The following is a 27,373-nucleotide window of genomic DNA, read 5'->3' as shown; positions in this document are numbered from 1 at the left end:
CCCCTCTGCTTTCATTCAATTATTGTGCTATCCTTCCACATATACTAAATAATATCTTAACAAAAGTTTATTGTAAACAAACCAATAAATGTTGTTAAGAAAGAAAAAAACAAAGTGGAGGCAGATTCTTGGACATACAGTAAAAAACAAAGTTGTTGATGGTCGCAAATGAAATCTGGTTTTAATTTTTAAACAAGGTGTTGTTGAATTTACTTCACACGGGCTTTATTTCAAACAGGTTGAGTGCAATGAGACAAGGGAAACCTTTCGACGTGTAGTTGTCACGGGTTTGATAATGATGAAATGAACAACCCCAAGGAGACAAATCCAATGTTTATTGATTAAAATTACCCTCATCAATTCCAGAAAATAAGGGAAAGGGGGAAAAGTACTATTTTTTTTATTTCAATTTGGTACTTAAATTTAGTTTTAATATTCTATTTGATACTTCAGATCAAATCGTGTCATGTGGCCAAATGAATGTTTAATACGTGATCTAGAAAAACAAACATAGGTATTTAATGAGGCAAAAAAAAAAGGTTCAAATGTCAAGAAATTAAACGTTGAAAGTCAAATTCAAGTACTAAATCGAAACAAAAAAAACCTCAAATATCAAATTAAACATTAAAATTAAATTTAAATATCAAATAGTATATTAACCCTAAAATATTCTATACGAATCAATTAACCTAAGTCCACAAAGAAAAGGGCATGGAAGCTAGCAGAGAGGCCAGGGGGCTTACCCAAAAAAATTTCTTTTTAGACCCTTAAATTAAAAAAAATATTTAAACCCTCAAAAATTTGGAATTTCTCATTAAACCTTTCAAAAATTTTAATCAAATCCCTTTAATTTTTTTTTTCAATTCTCATTAAGCCTTTAAAATTTTTGAAAATCTTAATTAGACCCCCAAATCTTAACGCCAAAATCTGTTGCTAGAAGCTAATAGATGCCCCCTCCCCAAATTTTTGAAAATTCCTTTTAGACACTTAAAAATTTTCATAAATATTAATTAGGCCTCCCATAAAATTTAGAATTTCTCATTAAACCTTTAAAAAATTTTAATTAGATCCCTTCAAATTTTATGTAAATTATCATTAACTTTTAAAATTTTTTAAAGTTTTAATTAGAATTACCAAAATTTTTAAACAATCCTCATTAAATCCTTCACTAAAAACCCAATAGGGAAATGAAAGTTTGCATTTGCATTATTGCTTTATTCATTGATTCACATGAAATTCTCCATTTTTGTTTTTCTTTTTAATGATTATTGGAACAAACAACAATCAATCCCACGCCCACCAGACAGAGGAAAGAAACATTGCACGTTTTTAACCCACCAACATATGAATGGTGTGTGTGCTGTTTTGTAGTGGCTGAAACCTAATGAACAGATGGTTGTGAACTGATCTATGGTGGTCGAGGACAATAGAAAGTGAAAAAGAAAAGGAGGCCCCATTTCCAGTCCACCTGTCGGGTGTACCCATCATTAAAATAATGACCAGAAATTGGTAGGTTTTACCTATTCAATTGCCATCAAGATTGGTTGAAAATGTAATGAAAAACACACACATGATTTACTACTTAAAAGTGGTAAAGTAATGTAAAAATATCAGAAATTAGAATTGTCCTATCAAAAGCTATCTTTACTATGCAATCAGCCACTATTCCTCTCCCTTGGAACGTATTTGATGCTCCATTGATTCATAGTTTTTAATATCTGATTAATTTTTCTCATCAAGACTGAAGATGAATCCGTCAATTGTCTATCCCTGACAAGCATTAATTACTGTCAATATGAATCAAGACCTTATTAAACTCTCGTTTTTTTAAGAAGAATCAGATTATCCATATCACCCCAAAGTTCAGCCTCAAAAACCGAACAGTAGCGAAAGCATTCATTATTTATCATCACATTTGAATCTTAAAAAATACCTCACAAAGGATGTGTAGCGACCCTGATTTTTTACGTTTTCCTAATGTTTTTTTTATGCCTAAAACATGGTTCATTATTTCGTTAGGTCTATAAAAGGCATCATCAATTTCATAATGGCTTGGCTTTGAATTTGGCAGGCGTCATTTAATTTATTTATCTAATCTAAAAGAAATTTATATTTATAACACATCATTTAAAAAATAAATAAAGTTAGATGAATTTAAGTTTTGATTTCGTTCGTAATTAATTAAAATCAATGTAGTGCAATGGAAAACATATCATTTGCATTTGTTGCTACCTAATAATGTTCCATTCGGGTAATTCTTTTGCAGAGACGAGTGTGTGATAAAGTGTTAATCCAAATAGTCTAAGGGTGATTAAAGCAATTTAAGAAGGGGTTTCAACTGTTTCGAATTTCACTTTTATTAGGAGGATCATTCAGGTGTTACAACATATAAAACGGTGGCATATAAGACATATCCCGAGAGAGAGAGAAATTTAACTGTAAACTGTTTAGCTAAGATGGTATTTGACAAGGAGGTCGATGTGCGAGTATTTGCTGAAACTCCTACGAAACTTTTAACAGTTTTACAATATGATAGAGCTAGCGTCTTTTGTGATCTTAGTAAATTGAATTAGTTTTTCTTTGTTTTTATCACCAAAAAAAAAAAAAACAATGCTCCATTCTAATATATAATGACCCTTTATTTAGCCTCTATTATCATTTATTTACATGTTCAATTTAGAAGTTAGATTACCCAAACCGGTTGAATCTTAACTTGATATATTTTTGTCAGTGCAGAAGGATGTGGATTCGAGCGCGTTGAAGCACATTATCCTCCTATTTTAGGGTTGGGGAGGGGCTATGGGTAGTTCTAGGCTTTTTATCAAAAAGAGCAGATATGATAAGAACTTATAATGAGATTAATGTTTAAAAAAAATAGATTACCAGATATATATGAGGTAACTTTTAAGGGAACAAAGATAAATTTTATTATTGTTTTAGAATTTTTACACTGATTAAAATAAAATTTTATTAATTTTTATTATTATTAACTTATAATTTAAAAATTTTTAAACATGTTAAATTGAAATTTTAGAATTTTGAGGGTCAAGCCCCTACCAACGGTTGTTTGCCCTCGTTGGTGCCATTCTTAATAGCCATGCTCAAGGGCGAAGCCAAAAAGGCAAAGAGAGACAGTCAGTGGTTTTAATCCCGGAAATTTTTAATTTTAGCTCCTTCAAAGTTAACAAAATTTTAAATAAAGGCATGATAAAATTATAATTTAACCCTAAAAATAATAAACTTTTGATTTAATACTAAAAAATATAAAGATATATGTCAATACAATGGCAAAATTACATTTTAACTCTTACAAAAATATATAATTTAATCTCGCCCCTCAAAATTTTTTTTGCTAACTTCGTCCTTAACCATGCTAGTAAGCTATCAAGCGATTTATTCAAGAATCGAATTATATATTCAATAGATTATTTTTCCTAATAAATTCAATACGTTGAAAGTCACATTTTAAATAAAGAAATTTGAAGTTCAAGTTGAGTATAATTGTTTTATTTAAAAATAAAATATATGTTTAAATTTATATGAAAATGTAAAATGTTAATATAAAAATATTTTTAATATTTTATTTATTTATATTATAAGAAGGTCTCGATTAAGTTGATGTCACGAGTTAATTAAGCATCAACCTAATTGAAAAATGATCAAAACATCATTTTTAAATCAGATAATTATATCTTTTAATATAGTTCATGTTAATTATAGGTTTGAACTTAAAACCTTAATATGTTAATAAAAAAAGTTTCAACTAATACTCCGAGTAGAGGTGTTTACGGATTGAGTAGGTTGCACGATCTTTTTTAAGTTAGACTTGAATTTGTATTTTCAACCTCAGATCAGCCCAAATTGACACGTATTATTGTTTATAATAAACTGGATTCAATCCATAAACGCCTCTAACTTTGAGGGTGTTATGTATTCGTATATAGGGATAATATAATTTTTTGTCTTTGAAATTGACAACTAGGTCCACTTTGGTACATTTATTTTCTTTTGGTCCGCTTGAGTCTTTAGACTTGGCAACTAGATCTATTTCGGTCTCTAAATTTAGATTCTATCAAGATTTAATGATGTGACCTGTATTGCTAGAACATAATTTGATCAGACAAATTGAGAATTGATTGATATAACAACCCGAACAAAATGGTTGAACCGATAGACTTGAAAATTACTTGCAATTAGTAAAAATCGAAAATAAGAAAAAAGGCGATAGTTGAACAAGTTGAATCAACTTATTAAATTTTTTTAAACTTTATGAATTTATAATTAATTATTTTATTGTTGTTGATCCGATATCGAATCAATCAAACTGGTTGAATCGGGAACTAATGGCCTACTTGTTCAATCACCTATCTGATTATTAAAACATTGAATATGACACTTTTAAATTGCACCACACTTTAATTTTCAAGTGATGATTTGACATATCTTCAAAGTGTCACATTATCACACTTTTATATTTTTTAAATTCATAGATTAAAACAGGTTTAATTATTAAATTTAAATATAAAATAAATAAAAAAATATAGATACGGGCAAAATACCAAAAAAGCCCTATTTTTTTAAAATTTTACCGAAATGGGCCCGGTATTTTATTATTTACCGGAATGGGCCATTTTTCCCAAAATCGCGTCCACGTCAGCGCGGTGTCAGGGGACGTGTCAGAACATCGTGTCCACGTAAGCGCGCTTTGCTTACGTGGACACAAATTGCGCCTACGAGGACGCGATTTGCTGACGTGGATGAACAGTTTATATTTTTTAGCTTGGAAAACTTTGAAAGGCCATAACTTTTCGCTCGGTTGTCCGATTGAGATTTTTTTTTATTTCGAATAACTTTTCGAGATCTACGCACTGAAAAAGATCTTTTTTGCCCCTAAATTTCGATTTTTTCAGTTTAAAATTGAATTTTGAAACATTCAAATCATTATTTTCCTTATTTATTTGAATTAAACACTGGATTTTTTTACAGAATTGTTGTATTATTTTTTCTTATTTGACACGTGTATGGAATAGGTCCGATAAATCGTTAGAACGTAAGTAATATAATTAAGATAATAATAGTATTTTTATAATATGTCAATTAATTAGTTTAGCTTAGTTGGTTAAGATATTTGCTTTTTTCCCTTAGTACCTTGGTTCAAATCTTGTTGGTAACAATTTTGAATCTTTTTTGTACTTGTTGCTATTGATGTAATATTGAAGAGTTAATTGATTAAAAAAATAAATACAAGTTCAAAAAGATTCAAAATTTATTTTTTCAAAATACCAAAAAAGCCCTATATTTAAAATTTGTCGAAATGGGCCCTGTATTTTATTTTTTTGACTGTTGGGTACTGTTCACGTGCGGGTCGAAATCGCGTCCACGTCAGCATCTCGCTCTAACGTAGACGTGATTTCCCGGAAAAATGGCCATTCCGGTAAATAATTAAAAAATGGGCCCATTTCGATAATTTAAAAAAAAAGTTTTTATTGGTAAATTGCCCATATATAGATACTACCAAATTCAAGGGGAAATTTTATATTATCCTTAGTTTTTATAATATATTTTCTTTTGCCCAAAAAACCCGGGTCATCGACCATCAAGCGCTTTTGAGGGTTTGATTATTTCTTTATAAAATATAATGTAGTTCATGGAGGGACCAAGCTTCATAGTAGTATTTTCCTGTTTAAGAACAAGGGCATTTAGAATTAGTCTTGCTTGCGCAATACAATTATCACAAACTTCAATAAAATCCCAAGCCTTTACTGACCAAATTCATCAAAAGAATAGAAAAAGAAAAAGCTCAGTTCTCAAGTCTACATTTTCACACCCAAGAGTGTTACTCGTACAAAAGGCTTAAAAGCTTTAAAAGAAGAACTCAAATCATTCAACCCCCCATTCTGTCCTTTCATCAATGCCAGCGGCAGCAGCAACAGCAGCCTAATTTTGTACAACCTTACAAGCAAACTAACCCATCACTTCAACCATTCTTGGTGTCTTCAAACAAAGCAAATGGGGCTCTGTTTTTGGTTCTTCCTGGTTTTTATACTTTGGCAAATGATGAATGTTCCAACACAAGCAGCCATTACTGTTGGTGGTGGTGGTGGCATCAATATTGGCAATGGTGGCGGCGGTGATGGTGGTGGTGTTTGGTTTGGTGGAGGAATCAACATCAACAACAACCCAACACCATCTGGTCCTTCAGTGTCAAAGCTCAACAATGCTTACACTGCTCTTCAAGCATGGAAATCAGCCATCACTGATGACCCTTTAGGGGTTTTAAAGACTTGGAATGGCTCAGATGTGTGCTCTTACAAAGGGGTCTTTTGTTCAGTAGATTCATCAAATGAACCATTTGTGGTAGCCATAGATCTCAACCATGGTAACCTTCAAGGTACTTTAGTAAAAGAACTCTCTTTTCTTACAGATATCACAATCTTTCACCTTAACAGCAACCGGTTTTCAGGGACAGTCCCTGATACTTTCAATGACCTTTCTTCACTTCAAGAGTTGGATCTTAGTGGCAATTATTTCTCTGGTTCTTTTCCTATGGTTACTTTATACATACCAAATCTTGTTTATTTGGACCTTAGGTTCAATAATTTCTCGGGTACCATCCCTGAAGATTTATTCTACAAAAGACTTGATGCTATCTTCCTCAATAACAATCAATTTGAAGGTGAACTCCCTTCAAACATTGGGAATTCACCAGCTTCTGTTATAAACTTAGCTAACAACAAATTCATTGGGAACATACCAGCTAGTTTTGGTTTCATGCGTTCTAAATTGAAAGAGGTTTTATTTTTGAACAACCAATTAACAGGTTGTATCCCACAAAGTGTTGGGTTGTTTTCAGAGATGCAAGTCTTTGATGTGAGCCATAATTCATTGATGGGTCATTTGCCTGATACTATGTCTTGTATGAGTGATATTGAGGTCCTTAATTTAGCACACAATGAGTTATCTGGTGTGTTGCCTGACATTGTTTGTTCATTAAGGAGCCTTATGAACTTGACTGTTGCATATAATTTCTTCTCTGGGTTTGGCCAAGAATGTTCCAAGTCTTTTTATAGGGATGTGGGGTTTGATTTCTCATTGAATTGTTTACCCGGGAGAGATATGCAGAGACCCCAACCTCAGTGCAATGTTATCCCTGGAAGTGGGCTGAGTTGCTTGAGAATCCCTTCTCCTCAGCCTCTAGTTTGTGGAGCATTGTTTGAGAACTTGAACCCTAATGTAACCCCATCATCATCATCATCACCATCTCCATGATCTCATCATACATGAATTAACTGGTATTGGTGCCTGTCATTCATTAATAGCTCATGTCCAGGGTTCAAATGCACTTGCTTAATGGGCCAATAATCTGGTTTAGTAACGTAAGGGCTAACCAGATAGTGGATGCCTTGACCTTCTGAGGAAGTCCATGTTATTTAAACTTTGAAATGAATCGATGCTGAAAGCTAGCTAGCTTTTGAACTATGTTATGTTTGCTCAATTCATCTGGTTTTTTAAGTTTGAGCAAGATCTGATAAAGATCATCTTATGAAATGTAAGATTTGTCTACCCAGTTCTATGAAAGAAATTTGGTGTGTAAGTCTTTTTGATAAACCATCTATGCTTGTTCTTTTTACTATAAGTTTTCACTGTATCAAAACATTCCTTTGCTGTCATTGCTTTGTTTGAGTGGAGGACTATTTTTCATTTATTTAAAAAATTCTCCGAAAATGAAAAAAAACCAAAACATCACACACGAATACTTAAAAAAAATTAAAATATATATATTGGAACCTTGTGGTATCAAAATTGCACTCCTAAAGAGGAAGGTTTCCAAAAGAACAGCTATAACCCCCCTTGAGGGCACAAAAATCATCTTTGGCATGTCAATGCAGTGGCTAAATCTAATTCCAAAATAAATTGTGCAAAATAAAACCTGAAAATTGTGCCATAAAGGGCAATGTTCTTAACATATACACCAAAAAATTTCAAGTCGAAATGTATGCTCGGAGTAAAAAAATAATTCTTGAATTTGCTTTGGGTAATTTTTAAAACAGACGTGAAAAAAATAAAAAGTTTGGAGACACTTTTCCCCAACCATGACCAAAATCATGGAATTCAGCAGAAAACATACAAGTATCCCATTGTCTGCAGAAGCTATTTCACTAATCGATTGTTTGCTGAGGAACAATTTTATTGTTAAAAATGGGTGCACCTTGTTGCAAAAGAAGTCGAAGGTATTCGGATGCATAACACTGTAAAACAAGGTCGGATACATGTCAAGTTTGACACAGGAAAGCAATTTCATTTTTCACTTGAATTTGCGGCTAACTGAATCGTAGCTTGGGACATTAATAACTGCAAAATATGACGGAAAAAACAAGTTAATATTATCTAAAATGCATTGCAATAAAACAACAAATTCAGTGGTTTAAGTTTCGAGTAAACTGTAAACTACCATTTCCATATGATGCCATTGTGAGAGGAGACGATAGAAGCTTTTGAGCTATCGAAGAAATATCCTTCAGTGTAATCTCATCAACAACCTTCAAGAAATACTCCACAGGTTTCCTAATAGGTTCAAAACAGTTTGGTTACAGAGAAGAAAATTATCATAGTTTTCTCATTATACATAGGACATATAAAAGGTATATAATCTGACAAGGATATATATTCATTTCTAAGTTCTTTCTTTATTTTAAGAGCCTTTGCACCCATATATTTATATACTCAACACGGGATCAGACACAGATACCTAAATAAAAGTTGGAGCAACATTGGTCCATCAGAGCAAAGGACAACAGCAAAGAAGTTAGAGAAGTCATACCTCTCACCATATGTCAAGACTTGTTTCCCAATATCTTCTGAAGCAACCATCTGCAGAAATCGGCTCATAAGAACACTAAACAGCAGTGCTAGGCATGCAAATATGAATCCTTGACCAAAATCATTAATATCATCTACAATCAAGAATTTAAAGAGAACAGTTTACGTACTCTAGATTCCAAATTCATCAAAATTGCAGACTTGGTTGACTGTTTAGCACGGTCTAGTTGTATTTGGTCAACTGCAAAAAACACCATCAAAAGCATTTCAGAAACAATCCATTGAATGACCATTGCAGGAAAGATCATAGTTGCTGAAATAAAGAGCAGCCAACCTTGTCCAGGTGTTGCAACAGCAATAAGCTCCTTGACAGCTACATCAATGGCAGTTGGTGCAAAATCAGAACCCTGAATTAAGAAACATGAGTATCATCAAGAGTGTTACTACGATGGAGATGTTATCAGCACAAAGTGTCCAAAATTGGAAATTTGGAATAAATTCAGTGGAAGGCCAAGACGATAAAAAAAAAGTCAGGACCTGTAGGTAACAAATATTTTTTTTTAAAAAAGAGTTACACTAAGAAAACTTTCAAATGCCAATTACTAGCATTGACAAATAGATGTATGGCCTGAAAAACAGTGAGAAAACATTTGGTTGTGAGATTACTTAAAACACAAGCTCGTAAATTAATTAAATTTGGGCATACAGAGAAGAAAGCTCTTAGATGGCATAATTCAGAAGAATCATGACTAAATTGTAAATAGACTAGCACTTGAAAACCAAGGACACAGGGAAAGATGTATGGCATGGTCAAAAGAATCAACTAGAGATTTGCTGCATGAAACCATAATAGGGCAGGGAAAGATGGAGATCGGAATGGAACGGTACTAAAATTAGTAAAGGAAGGTTTAAGAGCAGACTTACAGTGGTAGCTTGTATTCCAAATATGCCAGTATGATTGTAAATGCTGTTGAATGCTGAAAATGAATAAACTTGTGGATACTCATTCAACACACGGACATCTGCTCATAACATAATCATCACTTTCATGTAGACTTAAACAAATTGACTAGAAAAATTTAAAAGAAATTGAGTGTCTAGTAGCAGCAGAATTTTGTAAATAAAGAAATTCACAAAAACAAACAAAACTTCATCCACCTTGCTCTATTACAACATGTCATATACTGAAAGATAATAGTGTGCAGCATGAAAGATCACTTACATAGTCTTGAATACATTCCTTTCCCAGGGCCACCAGCTGAAAATGATCCACCCCCTCCCATTAAAATCTATAGAATAATTACATTTATCAATTTTCCTATCTTGTGATCATGGTAACAAGTAGGAAAAACCAAAAATACACAATGAAAATTAATTGGGCAAGATAGGTTACTCCTAGGAAGAATTCTATGACCTATATTAAAATAGAGCACGGTGGAATAAGAAAATTGAGCAGACAGAGTAACCCAAAGTTAAAAACCTGAAGAACAGTCAAAATTATAGCTTCCTTCTCCTTGTGCCAACCACCAGGAAGTTCAAATGCAAGAGCAAAATGTGTTTGATCCTGCAGTTGAAACTAATTAACAACTCAAACTATGGAGAAATATGAAAGAAAAGATCATTTCAAGTATTTATAATACATACCCCTAAATCAGCCTGACAGCGATAATCACCGCCGGTGTACACAGATTTTGGCTCCTGAGGACGAGGAACATTGGAAAGATCTGATAAAAGTGGCTCGGCAACAGATAACAGTTCCTCGTTTTCAACACCAGATGCTGCAAGTACCATCCGAGAAGCGGTAAAGTTTTCCTAATATTTTCATAGGAAACCAAGCTTATTAGTGAGAATGATAGACAAAGATCAGCAACAATCTCAACAATAATGAAACAATTAACACTGAAAGGTTAAAGCATACTAATAAAAGTTTTCTTCAAAACTACAATGATGCGGTTTGCACTGAAAACATACTAAATAAAGTTCTCTTAGACTTACCAGGATAAAATCCTCCAAAACTGTACCATTCAATGTATTTACAGCAGACTCAGGGGCTAAAAGAGAATTCGCCAATGCACCAGAATAACCAGCTGAGTGAATGGCCTCTAAGAGCAAGCCCTGAGGATTCTTTGCAGCTTCAGCAATTTCCTCTTTCATTTTTTGAAGCTGTAGAAGGTGAAGTAATGAATTATCATCTCACAAGGCATTAATTCTAAATATGCTCAAAACTATTTAGCCTAAAAACGACAAGCTCAAGACAATTTACCTGTTCATTCACCTCCCAATCCAAGAAAGCTGGGTTTCTCACACAGTCAATAAGCAGCTCTACCATTTCAGGAACATAAGTCTTCAAAGCATCAAAGGTATATCCAATCTGCTCCCGAGAAACTGCAGCTTGTACATTGCCACCAATTGCCTCTACTTCCCGAACAATCCGCAAATGGCTGCGGTTTGTTGTGCTCTTGAAGGCCATACGCTCAAGCAGGTGTGAGACCCCAAATGAGGCAGGTGACTCATAGATTGAACCACAGTCAACATATAATCCTATTGATGCTGCAGGATTCTGCTTGGCAACAAAATCAAATAGCAAATTCAACAATGAGTTACAAAATTAATTTTCTTCTAAAATAAGAGACCTTATGTAAGAAAATATTCTTCACAAGAAGCAAATTCGTACATACCGCTGAGGTTTCTGAAGCAACTTTCAGGCCATTTGGAAGAGTTGTAATCTTAGTTTTACCAGGTTCAACATAGTCAGGCAATGAAGATGGTAGAGCTACACCTGGTAGAGGAAAATCTAGTGATGGTATGGAGTTGGACTGACCCCCAGTGAACCAACCAAGGAGGCCACCTGAAGAGGATGATGTTGTAGCAGCAGCAACAGAAGTTGAAAACCTTGCAGGTACTCTATGGCATGTCAAACCCTATATTCGCATTTTCATTCAAAGCATATCACTTCTCCAAGCATTGAGACTAACAATATTTGAAAATTTTACCGGATACATGAAACAGCTTAACATCAATACCCAGTTACAGCAATGACTACCCGAGATAAATACATTTAATTAAGAAATAAAAGTAACAAGCTAAGCATCAATAATGGATTAAAAGAACAGATCTATTGTCTATAAACAAAAGCAATCTCAGAAAGCAAATATCGAAATCGAGTTATCTCTGTTACAGTCGAGATTGAAAATTGATTGTTATAGTGAGATCGAATCATCAGCGATCATAAGTTAGGGTTTGGGGGGAATTAGGGACTGACCTTGAGAGCCCGGAGGCGAGAAGCCGCTGCACGGTACATCTTGAATCGGCGATCTCTAAGAAACCCTAGAAATTATAGTGTACGGACCCTGTGAAGGTCTGTAGTCTGTTTGGTTTTGGGTGCCACTGCCGCAGGGTTTTGTTGGAAATGGGAGGCGACTCGTTTTGAGCCGTTGATGTTTTTGTTTGCTCTGCTTCAGTGATGTGGGAAGAATTGGCCGATGAGGATATCCACACGTGAGCGAATAGATGAGTTGCTATCTGAACCGTCTGTTATGGTATGCTAGCTGATGATCAACTCGATAGTCGTCCGATCGGCGTACTACTTTGTACTTACCAAGGTAAAAGTTTATTAGTCTTTGGTTAAACTATGTCATAATTCCCTGTACTTTAGAAAATTTAAAATTTAGTCTCTCTACTTTTCAGATTTTAAAATTCAGGTCCAATTGTTAATAATTTTTTTGTTAAATTTGTTGGTGTGACATTTTGAAATAAAAAAAAATACTCACTTAATAACCATGTAATTAAAAAAATGGCATTGTAATTAACTTAGATCAAACAAAAAAATGACATTATTAACCATTCGATTTAAATTTTGAAATCTGGAAAGTAGAATGACTAAAATCTTGGAAATAAAGCACAATGACTAAATTTCAAGTTTTAGAAGAGTATAGGGACTTATGGCACATTTTTACTTTTTAATGACTTTGATTCTTATATTTTAGGGTAAACCATACCCAATGTCACTAAACTATTAGTAAGTTTACATTTTAGTCGTTGAACTTCAACAAGTTATAAAATGGTCACTGAACTATCCAAAAGTTTTCCTTTAAGTCGCTTAGCTATAAAATCATTGTTGTATAGTATTATTTGTTCACACCACTTATACCAATAAAGCTCTCTTTATAGTTCAATTTGTTTTCAAGAACTATCTTTGAACGTTAAGAATTTGCTATCTAAAATTTAAAAAGCTTTCTTCTTTGATTTATGAAACTGATCGTCAAATCAAATTAAAGTTTCAAGTATAGATTTGAACCACGATCAAAGTTACTTATATATAATTGTACAAAATCAATATTCATATATCAAATTATACATTAAAATAAAATTTATGTATAATTTTGAAACTCGCAATCCATTAGTAACTAAGCATCAAGATGAAAATAATACATGTGATGAATGGAAATAATACCGAATCAAAACAGGGGGGAACGATCCATATATGTGATACAATTACAACTATTCATCCTCCTTGATGGTTTCATTATTCTATCATTGATAGTTGTAAACGAATAGGCACCTCTTTAATATTATAGTTTGTAGTAGGTTGGAATCATAGCAAATTGGCTCCCATACGTTAGATGAAAGAGTAAATTGGTTCATCTATTAAAAAACTCATCTATTTTTATTATTAAAAACTGCTCTTTGTACATCGCCATGAGGTACATGTGGCACGCCACCTATCACTACTATCTGATTATTTCACCAGCCATGCCAGTTTTTAATAGTATAAATAGATGAAAATTTTAACAGAAATAACTAATTTGCGCTTTGTTTTAACATACAATGATTAATTTCTCCATTCTTTGAGTAGATGGGGAAATATGCAATCTGACTTTTAGTACGGGCGCCTCTATAATACTTTTACCCCAATGTGTAGTTGACCCCTATTCATTCTTTTAAAGGGTTTTGCGTATATAAACATTAACATTATACATAGTTGTTAAAATTTGATTAGACTTAAAATGAGACCTAAAAGTTTGTCCACACTCATTCATATTTATAAATTGTTAATCCAAACCCGTTTAAAATAGTTGTTTTTTTAAATATAATATTTTTATTTAATATTTAATATTTAATATTTAGTAAAATTGTGTTATTTTATTTTATTAAATTATAACATAAACTACTTGCCATGCTTTTTAACATTTACTTATAGTATTCTATATTTTATTTTATATGCCAAATCTAAATAACATATAAGAATAAAAGATATAATTCAACCTTAAATATTGAATTTCAAATTCAAATTCAATCCACATTTTAAATAGGTCTAAAATTTCGTTTAAATCTAATTTTATCATCATATTTTGTCAAAAATAGAGATGACATAAATTTTTGCACGACCCGTCCCACTATAACTTTTATTTATATATAGTTAAACTTGTCCCGCCTTAAACTTTACATAATACTTTCGTCTTCGACTCCAATCCGATTCAAAAAATAGCTTACCTAATATGTTTCGTCTTGTCTCGAAATTTTAAATAATATTTTATAATATATTGATTTTTTAAATTTAACTCAAATATATTATCAAATCTTATAAAAAGTAACCAATTATAATGAAATATATAATACATATTTATAAAATTAAAATATATGTCATAAATAATTATAAAATTAATATAAGAATATTTTAGTAAATATGCTCTGGGATTTCTTTACCATTCCTAGCTAAACTAATAAAAAACTCTCCAAATATGGAATGGAGCTTTGGGCTCGTGCAGATAATTATATTCCATATTTGTGAGAATAAATCGCCGCTTTTCAGTGCCTTTGATTTGTATTTTGGATCTTTAATTTGAGAAAGAAAAAGTTGATCAGTACATTTCTTTTTGGTTTAAGGTTACGGTTGTCGTTCGAGGAGTTCCCGCTAGTGCTACACGATGGCTTCCCCTGCTTTGCCTGAGATTTCAAAGCCTAAGATCGTCGACGGTCCCGGCGGTTATGTACTTGAAGATGTTCCTCACTTAACTGATTATATTCCTGATCTTCCTGTAAGGCATTTCTACGTATAATTTGCAGGCATTCATAGTTTCTCTTGATTCGAAAGCCTCGTTTTCCATTTCTCTCGAATTCAAGATCGTTTTTCTTTTTTCTTTTTTTTTTCAATTGATTGATCGAAAATGAGTGAATTAGTTTCAATTTTTAAAAATCTGATTTGATTTTTGACTTTTTTTAATGACAGACTTATCCTAATCTGTTGCAAGACAATCCGGCATACTCTGTTGTTAAGTAAGCTTCAACTTTAGAGCTATTTTTTTTACATCGATTGTTGAAATGTTTGCTAAATTAGTATTAATTTGATCGAATTTTTTAAATTTCACTAGGCAATATTTTGTTCACGTTGATGATAGCGTCCCTCAAAAGGTTAGCCGTCCTTCCTTTATAGTTTATGTACATCTTTTCAAAATTTTGCTAAGCATTTGTTTCTTCTCAGTTTAATATAATCAATGCTTATTTTCATCTTTATAGGTTGTAGTTCACAAGGATGATCCAAAAGGAATTCATTTCCGACGAGCTGGAGCACGTCAAAAGGTGTGTGTTTAAACCTTTTTTTTGTTGGACGAAAGCGTGTGTTTAAACTTACCATAAGCCTTTTCTTAAAGATTAATTGGATGTAGAAATCGGAAAGATCTAATTTGAATATAAAATCATACGAACTTTAACAGAAAAGAATCAAATAGTGTTATGGGGAAGGGATATGAGTTTGACGTTAAATTGAACTCATTTGTGACGATGTGGGGAATGGCCAGCCACCAAGGAATCGGCGGAGACAAAACATGTTCCCGCCAGGTGCACCAAGATTCTATGCATCTTGGGCAGCCCAAATCACCACCAATAGTTGGTGACGAGGACTTGAGGTAGAGAATCTTTGCTTCTCTTATCGACTACCATGTCCAAATTCGAAAGTTTGCTTAAAAAATTGAAGGGTTTGAGAAAAAATATAGATTTGAAAAATAAATTTGGATAAAAAATAAGATCTATTTTTTAAATGAGCTAAACCTTGGGTAAGTTCTTTTGCCCGGCCCGAATGTGCCTAAAATTTTTTCTCATATATTGTTTTGTTGTCATTTTTTTTATTGTTTTACTGTCGTTTTGCTATCATTTTATTATTATATTGCTATTGTTTTATTGTTATTGGTTAGATATTATATTACTCTTATTTTATTATTAATTTTACTACTATTTTGGAGGTTGCTTGCTAAGTTGCAAGTATTTTAGTATTATTTAAGTATAAAGATTTTTTAATGTATTTTTAATGTGTTGAAAAATATTTATTTTAATATTTTAATGTGTTTGATGTATTATGTTTTTAAATTTATTTTTATATGAAAATTTTAATACGAATGAACCGTATTAAGTTTGAATTTAACACTTTTTATCTAGTCAAAATTAGACAAAATTTTAAACTGATTATTAAAATCGATCCAAGCCTAGAAAAGACCTAAAATTTGACTTTCACCTGACCCAATTTTATCCATAACCAGGCCTAATCTCATTACATGCTCTATTACCCAAATCAACATTCTTGGTGGAGAACATATTTTTGTGTCATCCCAAATTGCCACCAATAGTGTTGATTTGGCGTTAAATCCCTATTCATAACACTATTCAATCCATTCTATTTTGATAAATGATATTGGGTATATATTATTTAAGTTATAAATTGTTTATTTTATATTATTTAAGTAAAAAACCGCTTATTTTAATATTTACGTAATGATTGAATTAGATATGGATTAATGAAACTCTGAAGTTTGATGTGTGTTTTTATTATAACGTGGTGGATATTTAATGGTTATGTAGGTATATTTTCATTCTGATGACGTTCATGCATGTATTGTAACGTGTGGCGGTCTTTGCCCTGGACTCAACACTGTGGTTAGAGAGATTGTATGTGGCTTGCACCACATGTACGGTGTAAAGAAAGTATTGGGGATCGATGTAAGCAATCATTTAGTATCGAATAAATTCGTTAATGAATTTTTAAAAATTTATTTACAAAATTATTTTAAAATTTATTTTTTGTTCTATTATAATATAAATAGTAATATTATTTTTATTATTTGTGCTTTATTTTATTTATAACATAGCTGTTAAAACTTATTATATTTAAATCAGTTTAGATTTAAACATATTTATTTGTTTGTTAGTTTAAATCAATTTAGGTTTGTTTGTTGTTTACATTGTTTTTCATTTTCGAGGGCATGTTAGATTTTATGTTTATGAATACTTTCGTTTAATCATTAAAATTTTAGTTAATTTAATTTAAATAAATAGACATAAATAAATAATTTTAATGAAACGAGATTAAACACAAATTACTTTTAAAAAGTTAAACACAAATTTAAAATTTTTAACAAATATGAGCCTCATAAATAATCTTTTCAAAATAGTATAAAGTGGTGTATTAATAATTAACGAGTTTAATGCATTTGCAGGAGGATACAAGGGATTTTATGCTAAAAATACAGAGTTAGACCTCGAGGTTATTCATATTTATAAACAAGTTTATTTAATTTAATTAAACATAAATATATATAATTTTAAATATACTAAGTTTAAAAAATTAAAATTCTTAATAAACAAAATCAAATACAAATTTTAAAATAAGTATTAGACAAATAAAAATTTATTCATTCAAACTCAGATGCAATTAACGAGTTTAATGCATTTGCAGGGAGGATACAAGGGGTTTTATGCAAAAAATACAGTGTATTTAAATCCCAAGGTTGTTAATGATATACATAAACGTGGTGGAACTATCCTTGGGACATCACGAGGTGGACATGATACCTCAAAAATTGTTGATAGTATTCAGGATCGTGGGATTAATCAGGTTTGTGTAAAAGTAAAAAAAAAAAAAATTAGTCCCATACTTTTATATGATTATGGGATGGTTAAAATATGTCACAAGCCAATATACTCTTTTTAAATTTGAAATGTAGTCTTTATATTTTTATTTTCAGAATTCAATCCCTTTACTTTTCAATTTTTAAAATTTAAGTTCCACTGTTAACATTGTTAAATTTAGATTCATTACAACGTTAATTTTTGGTTACATGGTTTATGAGTGAGTTTCTTATTTTAATTTCAAAATGTCACATCAATAAATTTAATGAAAAATTTTAATTGTATTAACAATTGAAAATAAAATTTGAAATCTTAAAAATAAAAGAGTTAAATTTTGAAAATAAAAATAGATTAAATTCTAAATTTAGGAAGAGTACAAGAATTATATGATCAACATATCAAGAGGTCTAACCTTGATACATTTGATATTTTCAGGTTTACATTATCGGAGGAGATGGAACTCAAAGAGGTGCAGCTCTTATATTCGAGGTCAAATTTTATTATTATTATTATCTTTGATTAATTGTCAATATGGACGTGTTAAAAAATTTTCAAAGTTTTTTTTAATGTGTTTTGAAGAGTTTTGAAATCACATCACTAGAATATGCATTTGAGACATGAGTTGAATGCAATATCTCAAAAAATAAAATAAATAAAGCTATATAAAATATCTTTAATAGGAAATAGAATATTGATTTGCAATGCGAGTTTGTGCTTATTAAAAAAAATTTGTTCCAAACTCTACAGGAAATTAGAAGGCGTGGTCTCAAAGTTTCAGTTGCCGGTATCCCTAAAACTATTGACAATGACATTCCGGTAAATCCAATTGAGTTGATTAATTTTTTTTGGTAAATTCACTATTAGTAATTAAATTATTGGTGAGTTTTCGTTTTGGTCATTTAACTAAAAGAATTACAATTTGATCATTAAATTATTCAAAAGTTTTCATTTAAGTCACTAAACTATTCAAAAGTTATCATTTAAGTCACTGGTTTATTAAGTTTTTTTTTTTTAAAGTCTCGCCAACAAACTCCAAATGATGATTCGGTAATTGCTACATTAGATGAGTAGAAGAACATACCTTATATTCAAGTCGATCTAACGATCAGTGTCGAAGATCGGAGAAAAAAACTGTTTTAACCATATAGCATTGATTTTAATAGTCCAATTACTTAAATGAGAACTTTTGAATAGTTCAGTGATCAAAACAAAACTCGCCCATAATTTAATGTCTAATGACGTAGTTTACCCGGATAGTTTTAACCACAAGCCTGTTTCGAATTACAACCTTGGTTCTTTTGGTTATTACACAATCTTGAAACTTTGTTTCATTTTGTCGCACGAGACAGGTTATCGACAAGTCGTTTGGCTTCGACACTGCAGTTGAGGAGGCTCAACGTGCCATTAACGCAGCTCATGTTGAATCTGAAAGTTTCGAGAATTGTATTGGGCTTGTGAAGCTAATGGGCCGCTACAGTGGTAAGTTTCTCTTTCTGTCTCGCTTTTGAAGTGTTAAATCGTGCATTGCAACAAACGAGTGAGAGAGTTACAACCATGGTTTTTGGAGCTTGAATCGATTTTCAGTTTAATCATTGATTTAGATTAATTTCAGCTATTAATAGTTTGCAATGTTAAAATTTCAAGTTACTAACAATTATAAAATATATAAAAATTTAAATAAATAATTTTTTATAATTTGGGTAATTGAATTGGGTGTCTAACCTTTACTTATTACGCTTTATGCGTAGATATTTATGATAAAAATTGGCACTTGAGCATAAATAATAATCATTTTATTTACATCCGAACTAATTTATTCAAATAACATAACATTTTCAGAAAAGTTTCAAAATGAAGAAACAATTTTTTAGGAAATTGTTATATTATGAAAAAACATAACTTGTGTCATAAGTTATGTACTAAGTGACACTTTCTTTTATGTTTTTTTTCGTTGTTATTACTTGTTGCATCCTAGAAGCAAACTTAAAAACCCCTAAAAGGAAAGTGTTTCATACCTCGAGTATTTATCTAAATATTTTTATTTTATTTTATTACTTGCAACACAAGTTTTTCTAACACCAATGACCATGGTTATAACTTTATTATGGCATTTGTTGTCTTGAAAACTATGTTACTTGGATTTAAGTGTGAGACTTGAATATAAAGCATTTGTATGATATAAGTATGTTGAAATTATTAGGTAAAAAGATCTCTCCAACCCCAAAAAATTTAAAGCAATTTGATCGCGGTCAAATTCTTAAAGACAATTAATTATGGCGTTAATGTGTTCCGTCAATTGTATATAATTTTAATTGATATAATAAAAATTTTAGCCTTCGATGTTTACATATTTTGTCATTTTGGCCTTAATTGTAAAAGGTTCAACAAATTCAACCTACACATTTACACAAATGTTGCGGGGATAAATTTGTTAAATTAGGATCAAATTGACAGAACATTTAAATTTTGAGGGCTAAATTTGTTATTATACCAATCAAAATAATGTACAATAGATGGAAAACATTAACGCCGTGATTAATTATCCGTAGCTGCTAACTTTCAAAATTGTTAATGATTAAATTACTCTGATTTTTTTGGAAAGGGACCAATTTACTCAATTAAAAAATTGAAAGAAACTAGAAGGATTTTTTATCAAATTATTGTTATTCTATATTTCTTGAAATATTATATCTTCAGACTCATGTCTTAATTCGTGACGGAGTAACCTAATGTCTAAACCAACTAATATGGGCAGGTTTTATTGCAATGTATGCGACATTAGCAAGCCGAGATGTGGATTGTTGCTTGATCCCAGAGTCACCTTTTTATCTTGAAGGACCTGGAGGGCTTTTTGAATACATTGAGAAACGACTTAAAGAAGATGAGCATATGGTCATTGTGATTGCAGAAGGTGCAGGCCAGGAACTACTTTCCCAAAGCATTCAATCCACGACAGATGCTTCAGGAAACAAGCTTCTCCAGGATGTTGGGCTATGGATATCACAAAGTATCAAGGTATTACTATATGCTACCAACTCGATTATCAATTATCCAAATCTTTTGAGATTGCAATACGTTGAAATGTTAATCCATGTCTAATACTCGTGATATATGAAACTTCACTCATTGGCTTGGGACCGTCATTTTTTCAGGATCACTTTTCAAAACAAAAGATGCCCATAAACCTCAAATATATAGGTCAGTAGAGTAGGATTCGTTTTGGTAAAAGTAATTGTATTAATAATCGGATTTTTTTTTTCTACTAAAAAATGATAAATTAGACCGTAGATTAAAAAGTAAATTAGATTTTTTGGTTAAAAACTTCATTCATTTTTACTGTTAAAAATTTGCTCATGTATGTTGGCATGAGGTATATTGTCTAGTTATTTCGTTAATCACGTCAGTTTTTAACAGTAAAAATAGATGAAATTTTTAACAAAAATGATCAATTTATTTTTGATCTGATGTATAAAACTAATTTTTATTATTATTTGAATGACAAATATAAAATATAATTACCAATAAAATGTAAGTGTTGTTGGAAGAAGTTATTAAAGTTTTTTTTTTTTTTTAATAATTTGTATTCGGGCAGATCCTACTTATATGATTCGTGCTGTTCCAAGCAATGCATCGGATAATGTTTACTGTACACTTCTGGCTCAAAGTGCTGTCCATGGAGCGATGGCGGGATACACTGGCTTTACAAGCGGACTTGTCAATGGCAGGCACACTTACATACCTTTCAACGTGAGTTAATTCCAACTTTGCTGCTCTGACTCTTAATTTTTTTTTTCTCAATATTGGTATTCGATGCAAATACATGGCATGTTCAAACATGCTATACATATTAATATACGATACTGGTATCAAATTTTGAGTAATTTGAAATGAGTTAAAATCAAGTAAAAGTGTTATGAAATTTTTTATTAGGAGTTTATTAAAAATGCAAATTAGTATATTTATATTAAATTAAAGAGCAAAATAATTTTCCTGTTAAAAATTTCATCAATTTTAATGTTAAAACTAGTCTCTATATGTTAAAATAAGGTACACATGATATGTCATGTGTAACTCATATGCTTTTAACCGTAGAAATAGATGAAATTTTAATAGAAACAGCTAGTTTACTCTTTAATCTAATCTATATAGGCTAATTTACTCACTTTTTAGTAAATGGATAAATTACAATCGACTTCTAATATAAAGGCTTTTGTGGTATTTTTATCGAGTTTTAATCCAGATTTTCATTTAGAAATCTATCAGTTATTTTGGTTCTTTGCATACCCTTAAAAATTTAGAAAACTATTATTAAGCCCTTAAAACTTTTGAAAATTTTATTTAAGTCCCTCATTTTTTAAAAATTCTAATTAAATTACAAAAGTTTTAAAAATTTCAAATATCATCATTGATTTTATAAAATTAAAAAGAATAAATCCTCTAAATTTTTGAAAATTCACATTAAACCCCAAAATGTTTGAATTTTTTAATTAAAATCCATCAAAACTTAATATCACTTTCGGTCCTTGTGTTCACGAGGCTTCTTAAGCTTTTCTATTGTTCCTTTGAAAACACTTACGTCCATGTTTCAGGGACGAAGACAAAATTAAGACTTGGCTCTCAAGAATAATAGATTTATCATTCAATCCTTTAAATTTTCATGAAATTATGTATTAGTATAATGGTAAAATTATATTTTACTCCAATAATTTATATTTCGTCTTTGGCTCTTAAAACAATTTCATAGCGTCATCAATGTTTATGGAGGCAACCACTGAACACTGTCATTAATATGCTTTGATGATTTTATGGGCAGCGAATTATCGAGAAACAAAACAAGGTTGTGATTACAGATAGGATGTGGGCAAGGCTTCTTTCTTCAACAAATCAACCCAGCTTTTTGAGACCATCAACCAACTTGTTGAGTAACGGAAACGGTAGCCAAAAGAGTTTGGACAAAAAGGTAACTCACTAACACTCGGAATTCGAGTTGAGTGTTGGATATAGATATATGTTTACTACAGATATATCTATTTTTAAAATATTCTTTTGTATTGAATGACCTGATGGTTAAGAATGTTCACCGCCCCAGGTGTGGTCTAGATTCGAGTCGCGTTAGTCAGTTGGTTGTTCGAGCTTTACCTTGTTACTGTAATTCACCAAAAAAAACATATTCCTTTGTATTCATATATATATATATATACTCATCATGTCTTCTGGATATGTATATAACTACATTAAAAGAAAATGAAAACTTCGAACAGTAATGGTTAGCCCACAGTTATATAATAGTCTGCTACTCAGTGTTCTTCTTCCATAAACCTTGAATGGTTTATTTTGTGTAAGATCCTGGCAGTTTATTATTATGAAATAGATTGTACATTTTTTTTCTACTTATTTATTAATGATTGTTATTATTTATTTTGAATTGAAATTTTTACTTTTTAGAATTATCATACCGTTGTTTGGTGTTATGCATCGACTCGAATCAATAACGAAAGAGAAAAATAGAGAAGATCAAGAACATAAATTTACGTGGAAAACCCTCAGTTAAGAGGATAAAAAATCATGGGTAAAAGAAATTTTAGTTTTTCATTAGATGAGTAAACAAATGAGAGTACAATACGGAAAAAATAAACCTAAATGTACAAAATTCTCTCAATAACTACCACGAAAACTCTTACTAAAACTCATCTGCAACTACATCTTATCGCCCTTAAAGAAAAGACCTATACTACTACATCTTTAATTGTCTAAATTGAAACAAATATGTACGACCCATTTAAATAGACTAAGTTTAAAGGGCTAAAACGACTAAAATATCCTGAGTGGATCAAAGTTTGACTAAGAGAAATAGTCCTGCTTGACTGTCAAAACGCGGTTGCATAAGTTGGGAAAACATTGTAATGTCCATGCTCTCCTCGTCACGACATCGATGCCACATTAATCTTGGGGTTTCATTGTGTCGTCATGACGCCAAGTCTGTTTTGACCATTCTTCGGTTGCTCATCAATCATCTCTCTAAGTGCTCGGAAAGAGTTCGATAAATGCAAGGCATACCTCGCATTTGGAATAGATTTCAAAACTACATATGAACTTTGGTTTAATGTATAATTTTATACAATAATTTTGATTTTGTGTAATTTTATACAATAAATTTGAACTTCGGAATAATTTTGATTTGAATCTCATATACTTATCCTCTTATATTGTTCTTGTATAGTTATAGTCATTTTGGTTGTTCGGCTTTGTCCTGTTATTGCAATTCACCAATTTTTTTTTGATAAATTAACAATTTACATTATATTAAGTTTCAATCACTTATATTTTTATATCATATTTTCTAAAATTAATACAATAATAATTATAATTACAAATAATATTTTTTAATAATTATAATTATATTCAACCATTATAAAGTACAATAATAATAGAGTCTAAACATAAATTAAATTAAAATTTGAATTGAAAATTCATACACGATTTAGATAAATTAGACCTCAACCTTATAGTAAAGCAAAATCTCATTGTATTTTATGTTTACGGATTTACTGGTAGAAATATTCATGGGTCGGATTGAATTTAGTTTGAGTTAGGTCTATACGTGGTACCGATAATATTTATAATTGCCTGAGCTTGGTGCGATCTAGAACATGAGACTCAAATTTTGGTCAAACTTGTCTGTATTTATAAATGATTAATCGAAGCTGGTTCAAACACGCGCATAATTTTTTTATTTTTAAATATAATTTTTAGATTTAATATCTAGTAATATATATTTACCATTATTATATACATTTATTAGATTTCTAAGTAAAAATAATTTAACATATTTTTTAAAATATTTATTTTACAGCATAGTATATTTAATATGATATAAATTAAATAATATATATCATATTATAACCTTAAAAGGAGTTAGCCCAAACGAAGCTCGAGTTATGAATATTGGAGTCTAAGGTTTGTTCATATTTTAAACAGGTCAAAGACTTAAAAATTTTGCCAGATGAGATTTTGGACTTGAATGAATAGTTTGATTCTTGAACATCTCTACAGTAGACCTGTCCATGGGCCGGGCGGCTCGGCCCGGCCCGGCCCGACGGCCTGCTCGAAATATGGGAGGGTTCGGGTAAAAATATAGGCCCGAAATATGGGTTTGGGAAAAAAATGAGGCCCGTTTAAAAAACAAGCCGGGCCTCGGGCACCACTTTTTTGGCTCAGGCCTGGCCCGGCCCGAATATAATAAATATATATTTTTATTTTTATTTTTTAATTTTAAAATACTTTTAAAATATTTTTTTTTATTTTTTTATTTTTATTTTAAAAATAATTTTTTAATGTTTATTTTAAAAATAGGCAGACCGGCCCGGGCTCGGGCTTATGATATTTTTCCTGGGGCGGAGGCCCATAAAAAGTTGAAATTATTAGCGCATGAAAACGTGAAAAGTATTTGGTCCTAATCTGCAATTTTCCATTAAGCACAACAACTGCAACAAAAATACGTGGTCAATTTGGCTTTGAGAAAATAGAGATTCAGATCCAGGAAGAGAAACAAGGAAAGAAAAAAAACGAAACAGATGGGAATCAGATTCATATTAATGGTGAACAAGCAAGGGCAGACTCGTCTTGCCCAATACTATGAATGGCTCACCCTCGAAGAACGACGTGCCCTCGAAGGCGAGATCGTCCGCAAGTGCTTAGCCCGCAACGAGCAACAGGTTCTTAATATTTACTTTCTATGTTTTTCCTTTTTTTTACTCCGTGTTTCATATTTTTCTAATTGGAATTTTGTCTGTTCGCGATTTGTTAGGGATTTGGAATATTCAAATTTTAATTCCATAGAATTTAAGTGTAGGATTTTAGTTACTTCAGAATTTATGCTCTATTTATTAATTTCCAGTTATTAATTTGCTTAAATTCGTGACAGTGTTCATTTGTTGAGCATCGGAATTACAAAATTGTATACAGGCGTTACGCTTCGCTGTTTTTCTTAGTTGGAGTTGACAATGATGAAGTAAGTTCCGTTTCTTTTATTTTGTTTTTACCCTGAGATCATGTTGGTAATTGTTTGATGTCCTTTGATAGAGGTGGATGCCTTAATGGTTGAAATCTTGTGGAGGAGGGAAAGGGTAAGAGGGCATCGGAGGTTGGTCTCTGGGTCTCGATCTAAAGCATAATTTGGTGTCTGAAACTGAGCGTATGATGAGCAAAGAGTGTTTAGGGTGCTATCCTTCCTTAGCTTTGGAGGAAGCTGTTAATGCTATCGGGCAACCTACTGCTTGCTATGAGTTGCCTTTTTGTTGGTGGTGGGAGTTTTGAGTGGCCTCATAATAGAATTTGGGTCCTGTGTGGTCTTTGAGGTGTCAGACAGTGTAACCTCTGGAGATCCGAGGACACCCTCAAGTACTTCTTGGTCCTAGACAGAGCTGTTGAGCTTGATGGATTTGGGTCAAAGTCCAGGTTGTGTGCTTGCTGGCCTGTTGGACTTAATTGTAATAAAGACGTAATTAAGCATCTAGCTTATATGTTCTTGATTTTGGGGGGAACATGGAAGAGAAAATGTATTAGAAGTTGGTATTTTAATATGAACAAGACCTGATTCATGCTTATATATTTTCCAGTTTGCTTATTGCTTGCCAACTTATATTCATTTTTATCCTCCTTTTATTCTTCAATGTGGCAGAATGAGCTTGCAATATTGGAATTTATACATCTCTTGGTTGAAACCATGGACCGCCATTTTGGCAATGTGGTAAGTTCTTCCCCAAGAAGATGTGTATTAGTCTCAAACCCCTTTAAAGTGACTGGATTTGTATATTCGTGTCTTTTACTCATCAATAGCTCTTTGTTTATCAAATTTGATTGCAGTGTGAGCTAGATATCATGTTCCACTTAGAGAAGGCTCATTTCATGCTGGAGGAAATGGTTATGAACGGTTCTATTGTTGAGACAAGCAAGGCTAATATTCTAAGTCCGATTCAGCTGATGGACAAAGCATCATGAGGGTGTAAAAGGGTTAGTTAATTTTCTAGATTGAATATTGTGATTTTCTTTGTGAGCCCTGGCAAATTGTTTGTTATTTTCTCCCTGTTTGTTTACTGTTTTTGTTCTCCCTTTCCTATATAAATTTCAATTTTCAAAGTTTAGCAAGTTGTACAATAAGTTAAGTAGAATACAAACTGTTGAGAGTTTTCTCCTTACTGAATCATATGCAGTGTTTGCTTGTATCATAGTATCATGGTAGAGGTGGCTTAGCGGCATTTGAATTATACTCCGTTGAAATTGGTGGAAAATATCAATTTACACCCTCTTATACTTGCTCATGTTTATACCAACTAACCATAGCTTAACTACATTCACTGTGTCTTTGGTCTCACGGTATAACATTTGCTTCAGTTTTATTACTTTACCCTCTGGCCTATTAGTTCAAATCAGGGGCCTTATGAGTCTTCTGTTCCTAGAAGGTTAAGACATAAAAATGGCGCATTGCTTTGAAAATTTTATACGTAGCAAGTTATTCAAACGTCCTATCAAACATCCTATGACCCTTGTGCACTTTTGGGAAGCTTGCATCTTGACGGGAAATTCAATATAAATTTAGCTACCCTTTTTATTGTTCCTTCTTGGCGACACCCCTCTCCTGGCTGTCTGAGGGGGC

At 31.6% G+C, this 27,373-nt stretch overlaps 4 protein-coding genes across 4 annotated transcripts; 3 read left to right on the top strand and 1 right to left on the bottom strand.

The window, feature by feature from the left end:
- Nucleotides 1-5,596: 5,596 nt before the first annotated feature.
- Nucleotides 5,597-7,608, top strand: LOC105782860 (leucine-rich repeat extensin-like protein 4). Its single transcript, XM_012607910.2, has one exon. It carries the CDS (start codon nt 6,010-6,012, stop codon nt 7,267-7,269), a length of 1,260 nt encoding a protein of 419 aa, XP_012463364.1. The 5' UTR covers nt 5,597-6,009; the 3' UTR covers nt 7,270-7,608.
- A 306-nt stretch (nt 7,609-7,914) lies between these two features.
- On the bottom strand, nt 7,915-12,271 carry LOC105782859 (mitochondrial-processing peptidase subunit alpha). The gene is made up of 13 exons (XM_012607909.2): nt 12,083-12,271; nt 11,499-11,741; nt 11,084-11,380; nt 10,816-10,983; nt 10,465-10,632; nt 10,301-10,384; nt 10,043-10,109; nt 9,745-9,842; nt 9,155-9,227; nt 8,991-9,061; nt 8,822-8,871; nt 8,453-8,565; nt 7,915-8,352 (listed from the first exon to the last, which is right to left on the bottom strand). The coding sequence occupies exons 1-13, from the start codon at nt 12,119-12,121 to the stop codon at nt 8,306-8,308; spliced, it is 1,518 nt and encodes a 505-aa protein (XP_012463363.1). The 5' UTR covers nt 12,122-12,271; the 3' UTR covers nt 7,915-8,305.
- A 2,444-nt stretch (nt 12,272-14,715) lies between these two features.
- Nucleotides 14,716-24,747, top strand: LOC105783109 (ATP-dependent 6-phosphofructokinase 3). Its single transcript, XM_012608324.2, has 14 exons — nt 14,716-14,858; nt 15,050-15,096; nt 15,192-15,231; nt 15,337-15,399; nt 16,672-16,809; nt 17,546-17,704; nt 18,154-18,207; nt 18,466-18,534; nt 19,068-19,197; nt 20,474-20,733; nt 20,871-20,916; nt 21,311-21,465; nt 22,532-22,678; nt 24,697-24,747. Exons 1-14 carry the CDS (start codon nt 14,748-14,750, stop codon nt 24,745-24,747), a joined length of 1,470 nt encoding a protein of 489 aa, XP_012463778.2. The 5' UTR covers nt 14,716-14,747.
- Nucleotides 24,748-25,191: 444 nt separating this feature from the next.
- On the top strand, nt 25,192-26,942 carry LOC105783108 (AP-4 complex subunit sigma). Its single transcript, XM_012608321.2, has 4 exons — nt 25,192-25,433; nt 25,643-25,729; nt 26,399-26,467; nt 26,584-26,942. The coding sequence occupies exons 1-4, from the start codon at nt 25,293-25,295 to the stop codon at nt 26,716-26,718; spliced, it is 432 nt and encodes a 143-aa protein (XP_012463775.1). The 5' UTR covers nt 25,192-25,292; the 3' UTR covers nt 26,719-26,942.
- The last annotated feature ends 431 nt before the right edge of the window (nt 26,943-27,373 follow it).

This window comes from Gossypium raimondii, chromosome 13, assembly GCF_025698545.1.
Source record: "Gossypium raimondii isolate GPD5lz chromosome 13, ASM2569854v1, whole genome shotgun sequence".
Lineage (NCBI taxonomy): Eukaryota > Viridiplantae > Streptophyta > Magnoliopsida > Malvales > Malvaceae > Gossypium > Gossypium raimondii.
Note: the sequence above shows the minus strand (reverse complement) of the source record. Positions and strands in the feature narration are given on the sequence as shown.

Coding starts and splice junctions, on each gene's coding strand:
- LOC105782859 (XM_012607909.2), bottom strand. CDS start 12,121: ATGTACCGTGCAGCGGCTTCTCGCCTCCGGGCTCTCAAG. Junction 10,633..10,815: donor TTTTGGAGGATTTTATCCTG/GTAAGTCTAAGA, acceptor TGAAAATATTAG/GAAAACTTTACCGCTTCTCG. Junction 9,062..9,154: donor TGTTGCAACACCTGGACAAG/GTTGGCTGCTCT, acceptor TGTTTTTTGCAG/TTGACCAAATACAACTAGAC.
- LOC105783109 (XM_012608324.2), top strand. CDS start 14,748: ATGGCTTCCCCTGCTTTGCCTGAGATTTCAAAGCCTAAGATCGTCGAC. Junction 14,859..15,049: donor ATTATATTCCTGATCTTCCT/GTAAGGCATTTC, acceptor TTTTAATGACAG/ACTTATCCTAATCTGTTGCA. Junction 20,917..21,310: donor CATAAACCTCAAATATATAG/GTCAGTAGAGTA, acceptor GTATTCGGGCAG/ATCCTACTTATATGATTCGT.
- LOC105782860 (XM_012607910.2), top strand. CDS start 6,010: ATGGGGCTCTGTTTTTGGTTCTTCCTGGTTTTTATACTTTGGCAAATG.
- LOC105783108 (XM_012608321.2), top strand. CDS start 25,293: ATGGGAATCAGATTCATATTAATGGTGAACAAGCAAGGGCAGACTCGT. Junction 25,730..26,398: donor TTGGAGTTGACAATGATGAA/GTAAGTTCCGTT, acceptor TCAATGTGGCAG/AATGAGCTTGCAATATTGGA. Junction 26,468..26,583: donor ACCGCCATTTTGGCAATGTG/GTAAGTTCTTCC, acceptor ATTTGATTGCAG/TGTGAGCTAGATATCATGTT.